This window comes from Pholcus phalangioides, unplaced genomic scaffold (genome assembly GCF_987345545.1).
Source record: "Pholcus phalangioides strain wild (caught in Gottingen) unplaced genomic scaffold, Ppha-v1.0 ptg000021l_1, whole genome shotgun sequence".
Classification (NCBI taxonomy): Eukaryota; Metazoa; Arthropoda; class Arachnida; order Araneae; family Pholcidae; genus Pholcus; species Pholcus phalangioides.
The window spans coordinates 9,359,300-9,373,088 of NW_028301614.1; the positions used below are offsets into that span (position 1 = coordinate 9,359,300).

Consider the following 13,789-nt stretch of genomic DNA (forward strand, 5'->3'; position numbering starts at 1 on the left):
ATGTACCACAGATGGGTCTATTTCATGGAGACAATCCATTTCCAATTTAAACTTATGAAGCCTTTGCTATATTGCTCATAAAGAACTTGTCTTCTAATTCTCAATCTTGATCATTTTCTTAAGGTATCGCTTTGGTTTCAGAAGCGGTCAGCTCCATAAATCCCTCCTCTATCGATTTCTAAATTGCTATTAATTAATTATTTAATTTCTTTTATCTCTGCATCAGTGAACCCTTCTTCATTAATAAAAAGAAGTGTTTTCGTAGTCCAAGCTTTTCCATTGTTCATACAAAATAGTAGGAGATGTGACTAACTCTTTTCATTAATACCTCATGGATATGCAGAGTAAATAATGACAGCTATAATGTGGTAAAAAATGGTATGCAAGTTATGCAATACATAACTTGCATACCATTTTTATTGCACCCACAGAAAAACAGCCCTTTTTACATGAGAGGCATGTTGATCCAGGGCCATATAATAGCAGGTGTAGCTACAATAACAGCTGATCAAATTTCAAGTTATTATTTCTTGATATACCATATTTTAATGTGTATAATGAACCCCTTTTCGTCAAAAATTGGGTGTCAAAAATAGGAGGGATTTCTTATATGTGGATAGTAATATAGATTTATCTTTTCAACTTCTTTCCAAATTTTAAGTCGAAAAAATCAGGGGTTCCTTATACACATTAAAATGCAGTATTTGACTATAGACTTGATGCCGTAATAACAGGAAACTCCAGCAAATAAAGCTAACCTTTGTCACACACACAATATTTTGAATTTTCCTTGCAAGTTTCTCATTTTTAGAAACATTTAAATGACAGTCTCTCTTGTATAAATATTTTCAGAAGCACCAAAAAACCTTTAAGAGAAATTTTTTTTAAATGTTTATTTAACTCATACAAATTATATTTTGTTCCGATGCAAGAATTATCACCACACAGTGTTTTCCAGAAAACTGGGAAGGAGACTGCGAGTACAAAAACACAGATATTAAATCTGTGAATATTGTGGGCCAGCTGTAGTGAAAGAACTAATACAGTGAAAATCTGATATTACAAGTACTGCCTATAATGAGTGATTTGCAAGTGATTTTCCAATAGCTAATTTTAAAAGTACAAAAAATTTTCAGTTATCGCTAGTTGGAAATTAGGAAGCATTCAGTATAGCATAAAAAAATTCTCAAAAATGCCAGTCGTTCCTGCTTCCTCTTCCATAATTGAACATGATGACTCAACGTAGCACATGCTCCCCGTAAAAATTACTCTGAGGTACTTCAAACAAACAATAGATATAGAAGGGTCAATTTTTTTTCACCCAGTCCTCTTATCTTTTGGCCTCTCTGATATACACATGGGATATGTGAAATGATTATATATTCAACTTTTATCCCTCTCAGTGACAAAGAACCACAAGACCAGAGCCTACAGTTCAAACTCTTTGGAAATGACTGAAGTGTTGAATATGAATGAAAAAATCTTGTTTAAAAAACTTTCAAATTAGTGGAAAAATTTTGACGAGTTCATACAGCCAAGGAAGTGAACAGTGATATAATAATTAAGAATTTTAATTATTCAGTTGATCAACTAAATCCATTTGATAGAAAAGTTCTATATGAAAATGTCTTAGAGAAGCAACTGCTGTGAGACAAAAAAATTGATTTCATATCATTTTCAACAGAACATGTTCATTCACACATTAATATTAAAACTAAATGATCTATAAAAGACACAAAAAAAAAAAAATTTTATAAACTTGATAGAGCAGAAAATATAAATATAAATTGTCTTATAACGCCTGTTATAACAACAATTCTCCTCATGATTGCGAACTGTCATTATAATGGACTTCTACTGTATATTATATGCATAAAAAATGACGTTAAAATCAAATGATTTTGTTTTCATCTTAGGTTCCAGATGGTGCTCTTCTAACTTTGGTGCCAAAACAATCATCAATGTATAACTTGTCCATCATGACAGACAAAATTGATCGGCATAAATATGGTTAGTATAAAATTATAAAAATGTTTACTTATAATTGTGTTTATAAATGTTTACTATAATTGTATTTATAAATGTTTACTATAATTGTGTTTATAAATGTTTACTATAATTGTGTTTATAAATGTTTACTTATAACTATGTGAATTGCTGTCAAACTCTATATTTCCATTTATTTCAAGAAATTAATGGTTTTCACATCACAGTGACTTAGTCATCATTTCATAACCTGTTGTTTTTTGTTGTGTTTTTTGACAACTAAACTTAGTTTTTTTACATGAAACATTTATTGTAACTGATAAATTTTTCATGTAAAAATAACATCTGAAATAAGCGACATGAAAAAATTAAAATTCTTCTTCTATACTCATCTCATCAGAAACACTGAATTTCTCACTGAAAACAAGTCCAACCTTGAGTCGAGCAACATCCCCACTGAATCATGATGCAGAACATGGATATAAATATTGGCATCTTGTTAAGCATCATGATGCTGAAAACAACAAAGAAGGCGAACGAGGAAACAAAATGGTGTCTGAGATTTACTTGACACGTCTTCTAGCAACAAAGGTAAGGCAGATAATTTGCTTGCTTATCATCTAAATTATTTCTAATTAATTATTTTCCATGTCACGTGGTCATGATGCTAAAGGTCTAAAAAAACTTTAAAAGAGCATTTTGCATCTTATAGATGAAAGATTTTTGTTAGTACTAAGTAAGTACAGTAAAACCCCTCTTGACAGTCACCCCTCTTTTACAGCCAAATAATAATTTCCCCTTGCATAATAAAAGTATGTATTTCAAACCCCCTGATTAAAGACAGATTTTTTTTGTCTCGCTGTTGACTGCAAAAGAGAGGTTTTACTGTACTAAACTACCCTGTGTGAGGAAAATGATATACATGAAATCATATATATTGTTACCTACTATAATATAATATAAATAATATTTGTGAATGGTTCACTTAATAACTAAATTTGTTTTGTGAACTTTTTTCAGGGTACTCTACAAAAATTTGTTGATGATTTGTTCGAGACTATCTTCTCAACCGCTCACCGTGGTAGCGCCCTTCCTCTTGCAATAAAATACATGTTTGATTTCTTAGACGATCAAGCCCTCAACCACGCTATCTCCGATCCTGAAGTTGTTCACACGTGGAAGTCCAATAGGTAATATTGCTTAACTAGGAGCATGTATTGTATAACTAGACCTGAACATTCTGAAATGATGGCAAAACTATTCTCGGTTTTCAGCCATGTATATTTTCATTCAGTTTCCTACATCTCAGCATCATACTGACAATATTTGTACTACTTGCATTGGACAGCTGAGTCTGAGTAAATAAACGCAAATACCCTAAAACCCAGATTTAACAAATAAATCTGTTACTTGCTGATTTGAGAAATTTGGATTAAATTGTTTGATACATTTGTAAGTAATTGCAACTCTTTGTAATCCACCAGTTCAAAAATATGGGTAAAAAAAACTGTAATCCGTTTGTAACAAGCTTGTTTTAATACTGCTTTAAAATTGTTTAATACTGCTCTCATTCTGTTTTTTTCTTCAAAATATTATTCTTAATGAACAGTCAAGTTTATAAACTGTATGTGTCCTATATTTTCAGCTTACCTCTGAGGTTCTGGGTCAATCTTATTAAGAATCCCAATTTTGTGTTTGATATTCACAAGACAAACATTGTGGATTCTTGTTTATCTGTGGTAGCTCAGACATTTATGGATGCCTGTTCCACATCTGAGCATAGGCTGGGTAAGGATTCGCCCAGTAGCAAACTGCTCTATGCCAAAGATATACCAATTTACAAAGACTGGGTTGAAAGGTGAATACTGAATTTTTTTCACATTATCATTTTATAATTGTAATATCAATATAGTAAATGCATTTTGCTTCAAAAATTATTCATATTTAATTTTTTTTTTTTAATGAAGATAGGCCAATGGAGAATCATAATATACTTTGCAGAATTCTGGTACTATAACAAGTTCTGCATTATACTGAATCATAGTTTAACACTTGTAAAGCCGAAAATGGGAGATTTGTTCACTGGAAATTCTGGTGCTAAGCAGGTTTTGCTTGAAATCGGAGGGTGGGGGGGGGGGGGCACTATAACATAATTTTTGACTGTATATAAATGATTATTAATCACAAGCATTCATGTTGTAGCATTTCAGCACCAAAACTTATCGTGAGATTAATCATAAATATGGAATCTTGGGAAAAAATTTCTTTTTTCTTTTTTTCCAATAACTTAGGTATTATCAAGATATTCAGCTGATGCCAGCAATAAGTGATCAAGATATGAATGCCATGTTAGCAGAAGAATCACGGGTATGTTTTAGAAAAATTATCTCAACATCAGTGATGTCTGTAAATATTTTTATTGAGAGGTTTAAAAACAGCGTAATCTCTCAAATATTATGTGGTGGAATTTTTTATTGATATTCTTTATAAGCTGGGCCAACTATAATTAAATCGTCAGGTTTAAGAAGAGAATACACCCAAAAATCAAGTTTTTAAGAAATAAAAAAACTGTGTAAGGGTTTTCATTTAATAACCACAAACTTTTTTGGTCTTATGTCTGCTTTTGAGGACTGGTTTTTGTTTCTTTCGTACCACTCACATGTAGAGCAAAGCTGGAGATACTAAAGAATACAAAAAGTAATTTTGAAATTTTTGTGGTCTTTATTAGCTTCTTAAACCTGACGATTGAATTCAAATTATATGTTTTTCTTTCATTACATTGGTGTTTTCATATTCTTGAATGATATATTGGAAGGGAAAACGTGTTGAAATTTTTAAATTTTTTGTACAATTATCTCTTGTACTTTTGTTCCAGTTACATGCCCATGAATTCAACACGAACGTAGCACTTTATGAATTGTACAGCTATGCAGTCAAGTATAATGATCAGGTAAGCTTTTTTCTACATAATTTTAGCTTTTCATTCAACACGATAGTTGCAATTTATTGTATATACATAATAACGGAATTCAAAATTTCAATATCTCAGATCTATGAAACTACGAGAGGTAAAAAAGCAAACAGCCGAATGAGAAAAAACTCCTCAGCAATCACAAATAGTATAGAAAGAAATTACCTTTTGGCTGAGATAATAGACATATATATCACCAATGTAAGTATACCCAAAATATGATGAAAACAACAGCTATAGATGTGTTTCAAAACTATGTGAAGTTCCTTCTTCTCTTTTTGACTTTGCCTTTTGATAAGCAAACAATTTCAAAGCAATATAAGCAATACAAGGTTGTAATTTTATTTTTTCTTTTGTATGCTACTGAAGAAGTAACTTCACATAGTTCTAAAACGCAGATAGCTGTTGTTTTTAATCACATTTTGGGTATACTCATGTTGATGTTCTTATGTCTATCACAAATAGTATGCTTATGCTATATTATGAATGAATAAGTATCTCACAAAATAGACCTTGAATACAGACAAAAATTTATCACTTATGACAGTTCATATTTTGCCAGGTGAAGCCATAAATGTTAGAATGAAGAATACTTTAGGCATGTAAACCATTTCCTGATGATGCCAAGTCAAAATTTGAACTGTTTTTAAATAATATAAAAAATTTAAATGAATTGTTAGTAAATTCTTGATCGGTGATTCAGCAGAAAATTTGGGTCTCAATCACCTATTAATAGGCGTTCCAAATTCTCGACATTTTGGAGACATATAGAACAGAAAATCATACTTCCTGAGAATTAGGAAAATCACTTATTTACAGTGGAACAAGGTTTATACACAACTGTCATTTATAATATTTTCTCCTTTATATGGAGTTTAGTTTTGGCCTCGGTTATTCTCTATACTTGTTTTGTGTTAAAATATTTTATTTATGTGCTGCATTACTTCAATTAATAGAACATTTTCACTTCAACTTGAATCCCACATTTTTGACAAAGTATTATTTCTCTCAATTGAGTTCCCCCCCCCCCTTTTTTTTCATAGTCAGCATAATTAGATAACTAAAATCATGTTTTCTGAATATTGTAGTTATTATTTAAAGGATTAGCACAATCGACACGGATTGGTCAAAATCCTCTATTTAACCAATCCTTCTCGATCTTCAATCCGTCCACCTGTGATTGTTATTTAAACTCTGTTGGTGAATAGGGCTGATACAAAAGTCATAAATAAGAGAAAGATTTAATGTAGTAAAAAAACCTTTAAACGCCTCTCCAGTAAAATTTCCCTTTCATAACATGGTGCTTTTACCCCAGACCTACAACAAAAATTTAGACTAAAGAAGAAAAAATATATATATATATATATCCTACTTTTTCTATAGCTTTAATTCCACATATATGCTTGCTGCGATAATATTTTCATAACTATGTTGATCAAATTGTTCATAATGCCATATTCACAGACAGAGTTTAAAGTACAATCGCGGGTTAACAGATTAGTAATCAACACGGATTGGTCAAAATCCTCAATTTAACCAATCCTTCTCGATCTTCAATCCGTCCACCTGTGATTGTAGCTTAAACTGTGTTTGTGAATAGGGCCGATACACACTTGCGCAAAATAACAATTAGAGAATTTCTCCAGATTTTATTTTGAATCTTCAAATCCTCAATTTTCAACTTCCATCATATTTACCCCCTGGACTATTAGGTCCCTCCTCAAAGGTGTTGACTTGTTTTTCCATCCAATCAGGAGTGATGATAAAAAAAATTTGACAGTGTTCATTTGTGACCATAAAAAACCATTGATTAACCTCCTTAAAAAGTGTAGCTCTCCAAATTATCCCCTGAAAGACAGACAGTACCGCCGCCGCTGCCGCCCCCTTCTCTTTAACAAACGTTTGAGATTTGTAGTACAACTGTGAACAAATTATTCTCACACTTCTACAATAGTGTTTTCAGCATTTGAAAAGACAAGAGTCACCCCACTTTAAAAAAAAGGTAAATGAAAAATATGGGAATCACTCTTTTCCCCCTAAAGTCAGTATTGCTTTGGTTCCTTCTCCAGCTGTGCACATTTTTATTCCATACTGATCTTTATCTGTCTTGAGGATTGCTTAAGAAATAGGGTGTTTTGACTTAAAATGCAATGCTTCTTTTCAGATCTTATACCTTGTGTTCATCTTTGGTATTTTGGAAACGGCCATAAAATGGAAGAGGAAAGAAATACTTTTTTTTTTTTTTTTGCTTCAGGCTCTCTCTCTCTCTCTCTCTCTTTGTATAGTTCCCTCAGTATTAGGATTCTATAGTAGGCACAAGGTTGCTTGTACAGATTTTAGAAATGGAAACTGGAAGCGCCTCCACCCCTCTTCCCATGTATCTTTCTTTATGTTTCTTTCCCAAAAAGAATGCTAGAGAAAATGAATTTTTCAACCAATATTTTCCTTTTTTTGAGAACCTTTCATTTTTCATTGTAAATATTACTGTGTTGCAATAGTATTTTTCCTGATTTCCCGGGAATTTTTCTCAGGATTTCAGGAACAGGGAATCATAAAAAATTCTCAAGAAGGGGCCTTGGGAATCCAGCCGAACCCTATTCATTAATATTAATTATTTACTTGGAAAACAGTCAATAAAAACCTTTGAAATAAAATCAAAGAAACCTACAAAAAATTGTTTAATACTGTTGCAATATATTAATGCAAGCATTTTTGTGCATGTGTGTGCTCTCTGCTATTCATAAGGTGTTGAAAACTGACTGATGTGGAAATGACATTGAAGAAAGGAAATTAATTTTAAAATTGATTGATTGAAGGAAAATTTAATTTTCTTTCCTGAGTTTTCATCTTTGCATCTGTTAAAACCTTTGTACCCATAACAATTACCATTTTGCTGTAGAAAATGTGATTTGCAACAATTACAGTAGATTCTCATTAATCTGGCACATATAAGACCAGGGTATGCGAAATTATTGAAATCTCTGGATTACTGGAAGTCAACTGAAAAAGTCCATTTAATTTTCTGCTGCCTGGCAGTTGAGTGATTAGGGAGCTAGCCTCTGACTGTGCAGGTCTGGGTTTGAATCCCTGTTCAGGCATGGGTACTAACGCTAACAAATTCCCTGGACAGATCATACAAATCTCTTGGGAATACATCACATCATAAGAAATATATTTAATATAAACTTCTGCCCGGTGACATGTTTCATATATATATATTCAAAGAAAACCCACATAAAGAACAATGGATTACTGGATGGGCAGGATAAACGTGCAGCCGGATTATCGAGCTTACTGTATCACTATTTTCAGGTAAATTCATAAATGAATCATCATCGCTAATGAGGGAATAAGGAAAATCAAATAATTGCTGCTAGAAAGATATAAAGTTTAAAGGGGAAATTTGGTGAATTCATTGACAATGGTTCATTATGAAAAGAGGTATGCAAGAGGAATGGAGGAAGTTAATTAACAACTAAAATCTTGGTCTTGGTTCAAATTTATCAAAAAAAAAATAAGATGCGACAATAAATAAAGTTCAAATAAGCATTTTCTTACTCTGTTTTGTGTTCAAGACAAATTTTTCTGATGGTATAGTCATCAAAGATTACAAAAGGTGTTTTGAAGTCTTTATTCACTTTATGCCCTGCAATCAAAGATGGGACTAGTAAATTGCCTCAGTAGCAATAGACTAGTTTTGTGGATTATAAGAAAGGGATAAAAAATTAACAGAGGAAAAAAAGATACACATGCATGATTAATAAATATATTTTCACGCATTAACCTTGGCTATCGCAAACTAGCAGCTGCTGAGTAATCATATGAATTTCTTCCATACAATAGTGTCAGAAAACAGGCAATAGTTTATGAAAATATGAAAATACATCTTTTTCCCAGACTATTTTTTTAAATTTCATTATTAGTCATGATTTATGATTTTTTAAATCCACAGTTTAATTAAATTAACTTTTTGTCGTATTTTACAGCTGATGCAGACATTAGAAGAAGATGAATTTTCATGTAAGAACAAATTAGCTTGGAAATTAGAACAAGTTCACGCAATAATGAGTGGAGAATCAGAAGCATGACAGTATTATTGGCAGTCAGTGGACGTATGACGTGGTCGTTAGTTTTTTGTACGTGTTTTGTCAAACCTTCACCGATTGCCGCTGTTTCTGAAAGCAAAGAAGAAAAATGCCAGAGGTGTTGTGAAAAGTGAGATACTGAGTCTGGTCCAGCCTTCTGGGATATCCTCCGTCACTATGCAAATAATCTGGAAGTTATATACTTTCCAGAACAAACAAACAAAAAAACCATTTTGTGCCCCATCTCCTATGCCTGCTTCCCGATTTCCCATCACCTTGACTGAGGTGTCACTGGGTGCCATAATCGTTTTTTTCACTGCCCCAGTTCCTAGACTGCAACGAAGAAAATTTTTAAATAAAAAAGCCAGTGATATTGCGGCTCAATGCATGGACAAAGCGGAACAACACACATATATATATAAATACATGAACTGTTGCTAGTTTACGGATGCAAATAAACAATGTCCTGGCTTCTGTCAAGCTAGCGGATTGAAGCCAGAGTGTGCTGGATGATGATCTTTTTGTTTGTTTTTATTTTACTTTTTATGTTTTGTGCCAAATGATGGCAACAGAAAACGAGACCAATCAGTGGCCAAGCTTAAATGCACCCCCTTCCTAGTCTGTGTTTGAACTTCGTTTAAATATTTATCACCATTCCAAGTCTCCCGTTCACCTTCTCGTATATCAACCTACCAGCTCCTAGCAGTTTACCCCATCGCTAGTTGTTAATGCTTCTTTTTCTTAAACACTTTTATTTTTGGTTGCAAACATGATCAAATCATTACATTACCCACACATGCAACTTCCAGTGCCTTTATAATGCATGCGTCAATATATATCACTTCTGAATTACGATATTAGGACCCAATATATATACATATACATATATACACACACGTAATGTATCTGTGTTCTCATCCTTGGTAGCGTACGACCTTCAGTCTTCCACTTTGCGTTCCTCTTGCAAGAACAAAATATAATCACCCCCCATCGGAGGAGAATTTAAGTGAAAAAAAAAACCGTAAAAAATAGCGAACTTTTTCTGTTTTCAGTGTTCTTGTTACTTACACGGGGCCTTCATCTATAGGCAGATGGTGTGCACATATGCTCACAAGGACTATGCACTGTGGCAACTTTTTTTATAGAGAAAAAAAAGTTGCCGCAAAACAATTAAGGCAATACAAAATAATATTTAATGAAAAAAAAAAGAATTTATATATCACTCATCTGTATTGATAAGGCCATAAAGGACTTCATGCATCGAGCTAGAGCACAGGGTTTGGCAAAAAAATATTGTTTTTTTCGATGAACCCATGTTATGTGTAGCGTATAGATGTTAGAATTTGTCTGGTGTATATTAGACACCCCCTTCCCCAGTCTATGTCGACTGCACTGTGATAGACTTATAATTTTTGCTTCGTGTTTTTTCTCTTCCCCTAAACCCTCCCCCTTTTCCACCTACGAATCCATCTGTTTTATACACACACAAACAAGTTATCGAAAAGAAAAGAAAAAAAAAGCCATTGTCGTCGTGTAGTTCACAAAGTGTAATTGCATGCGAAATCTCACTGCGTTAGAAAAGATCACTAGGAAATATAAATTATTTCACCGTCTTTATTCGTGTTATTTGTCTGTGCCTGGGTGCATATAAACTACACAAAACAGCTGTCATGTTTGTATAAAGAAATTCATTGTTCATAAATACACGTTTTTTCGTTTTTTATCCTTCGTTTCATTGCATTTATGTTTTTATATTGTCCGTTTTGTGTTTATCGTTTATTTTTTTTCTGTCATTTGGAGGAATTGCGATATCTCACATATGAACAATAAAAATACAGAAACGGCATGATTTTCGTCCAAAATATGTAAAGTCTTTCGTCTCTTTTGACTTTACATTAAATGGAAAAAGATTCTTGCACATCGTTGTCTATGTTTCAGTGGGAGTGAAAAGTCACGGCACGTTTCATCCCCTTTACCCTCCTTCCCCCTTCTCCATGTGTAAGTAAGATGTGCAAAAAAATAAAAAGAAATATGTGTTTATGTAAATGTGACTGCACGACATGTTGTCAATATCGTTGGCATTTTAGAGCAAAATGACACACTTTTGTAACAACCTTAAATTTGTAAGAAATTTATAGCATATTTTTATTATGATATGGTTTTAGAAAATATCACCACCTTTTGCTCAAATGATTTATCCAAATGTGAGAAATATTAAAGAAAAAAAGAGTAATCGTTTATTATTAATTATGCTTCCTTAAGTAATAAAAGGAACGCATGCAAATTTGCTCCTGATTGGATAATATGTGGTGTTTTTCCTCGTTCTCATTTCCTTTCTCTCCTCATTTTTTTGTTTGTTACTCTTTAATTTGTAAGTTCAAAGTCATTGGTCCCTCCTAAAGTTTTGAGCACAACTTATTTGATATGCTGGTACTATTGTGTCCAAAATGAAAAAAAATAAATAAATAAAATGCAAACTTTTCTCAACGATTTCTACATGTACAAAAGTTTTTTTTAATAAAATAAGTTAAAATGATGCATTCGTGGTCTTTCTTTTGTCCGATTATTTAATGTGCGTGCGTGTGTGTGCATGCCAATCCTGTGTTTTTAGGCAGGTTTTCTTTGAATGTAGATGAGGTAAAAACTTCACATGTTTGAGCACAGAAGTTTATATTGTCCAAATGAGCTTTTTCAACTAACTTTCAATAATCTGGCAATTTTAATAATCCTGCTCACCTTGATCTGATATGTGCAGTGAGTCACCCTCTGAACTTCTTATTGAGACATTGCCGTTTTTCACAACCACCAAAAACACAAGATGATCAAATTGAAATAATAATAATTTGATTGATCCCCCAGACCACTAAAAATTATACTGCAACATTATTTAAATAGGTAATTTTGAGATTTATTGAAAGAAATAATTTCAAAATTTATTGAAAAAAAAGAATTAAGATTTATTGAAAGAAATAATGTCAAGATATATTGAGAAAGAAATAATTTTAGAATTAGCGAAATAAATAACCACAAAATCTCATTTAAAGTGATTTCAGATTAGAAAAGTATTAAATCAAGAAACTTCAGAATTGATGAAAAAAAATTTCAGAACTAATAAAAACTTAATGGAAAAATTTAAATTAAATTTACTAAATTAATTTAAATTCAATAAATTTTTAATTAAATTAATGGAAACAACTTCAGAATAAAAATGAAAGTCTTCAATTGTTTTTGCCCCTGTTTTAATCAGGGCCTCGTTGGCCATCTATTAAGATGTCATTATAAATTTTTTTTTTGAAGCCGAGCACAACTCAGGTCTATCGCCATGGGCAATTTACTACCTAGTGAGTTGTGCCAGAAGTGTAAGTATGTGTACCTAACAGTCTGAGTGCGTATGATTTTTAGTGCTGCCATCTATATCTCAGAAGTGAAGTGAGTGAAGTGTAATGACTGTATATTTGTACTGTTTGTAGGACTGTTGCTCTCTGTGGCGAGACTTTTTAACGGGGAGATCAGCTCGCATTTGTGCCTTGAAGTTGGGAACCACAGAAAACCAACTTCAGCCAACCACCACTGTGGTGATGGTGGGGCTCGAACCCGGGTCCCCGCGATGCGAGTCCGTCATTATGACCACTCGACCACCACAGTGACCAATATAAATTAGAGGAGAAGTCCTTTAAATCTAAATTCTTCTAAAATCTAATTCTTTAAATCGCAAGTACTTCAGAATGAGAGTGTGGCCCGCTGGCTTCACGGGAAGTTTCAATTTGGCCCACAATATTTATTTATTTATTTACACATCTCACCAGGCTGAGCCCAATTACAGAGATGAGAAACCACTACGGACATAAATAATGCCAAAAATACAATATAAAAAAGAAAAGTAAAGTAATAATAACAATTTGTCAAATTTACACATTAAAAGTAAAATCATTAAACAAACACATAATACAAATATATATATGCGCAATGGAAACACACAAGTTGAGAATTTGATACAAAGAAGGCAATGTCACGCCTACCCAAAAAATGAAATTAAAAACCGAAAACAGATGAATTTCACAAAAATACAATAAGAAAAGTAAACAGAAGGAAATTAATTTGAAAAGCAAAAGAAGAAAAGAATCGTGATGCCAAAGCACTCTTAGAAAAAAAAGAAACATTAATAAGAAATATGTACAGTACCTTGTGGAATAAGGAATCTTTATGAAAAATATCTGGGAATTCACCCGTATTATAATTTTTTGCATGCTTGCAAAATTGGGTGAAGTATTTAAAATGTTCGTGCACGCACACGAGGTAAATAAAAACCATTGCAGGAACTATGAGGCTGTCATTCATGAGATGGCACAGAGATGTTAATTAGGCTTGTAAAATAGAAGTCATGGATTTTGCCATGAAGAATGTTTTTTGTAGGGAAAATAGTAAAGCTGCAGTCAATATAAAAATATATAATATGTGTGTGTGTAAATATAAAAAAATATAATGTGTGTATGTGTGTGTGTGAAAGGTTGAACATCCCTGGTTTACTGTATTTGCAAATTAGAAATACAGGGTAAATTTATCCAAAATTAATGGCATATACTGAGAATCACACATGTTTAATTAAGAAAGTACTTTGCAGTCAATTGGGTAGTACTGGTGTTGTAGGTCTGCAGAGAGCAGGCAGACCTACAACACGATACTGACATAACATGAAAATTCAAGCATTTCCATCTTTACTTCAGAAAATGAAGGCATATGGCAGCAT

At 32.6% G+C, this 13,789-nt stretch overlaps 1 protein-coding gene across 2 annotated transcripts in view; it reads left to right on the forward strand.

The window, feature by feature from the left end:
* Nucleotides 1-9,602, forward strand: part of LOC149070577 (plexin-A2-like) — a 415,911-nt gene extending 406,309 nt beyond the window's left edge. For both annotated transcript variants that reach the window (XM_089249177.1, XM_089249178.1), the window contains exons 29-35: nucleotides 1,917-2,010; nucleotides 2,387-2,577; nucleotides 3,007-3,176; nucleotides 3,632-3,844; nucleotides 4,278-4,353; nucleotides 4,862-4,936; nucleotides 8,944-9,602. In XM_089249177.1, the coding sequence (XP_089105303.1) occupies nucleotides 1,917-2,010; nucleotides 2,387-2,577; nucleotides 3,007-3,176; nucleotides 3,632-3,844; nucleotides 4,278-4,353; nucleotides 4,862-4,936; nucleotides 8,944-9,045 (921 nt within the window). In that variant the 3' untranslated portion in view covers nucleotides 9,046-9,602. The remainder of the gene's footprint in view (nucleotides 1-1,916; nucleotides 2,011-2,386; nucleotides 2,578-3,006; nucleotides 3,177-3,631; nucleotides 3,845-4,277; nucleotides 4,354-4,861; nucleotides 4,937-8,943) is intronic.
* Nucleotides 9,603-13,789: the final 4,187 nt, after the last annotated feature.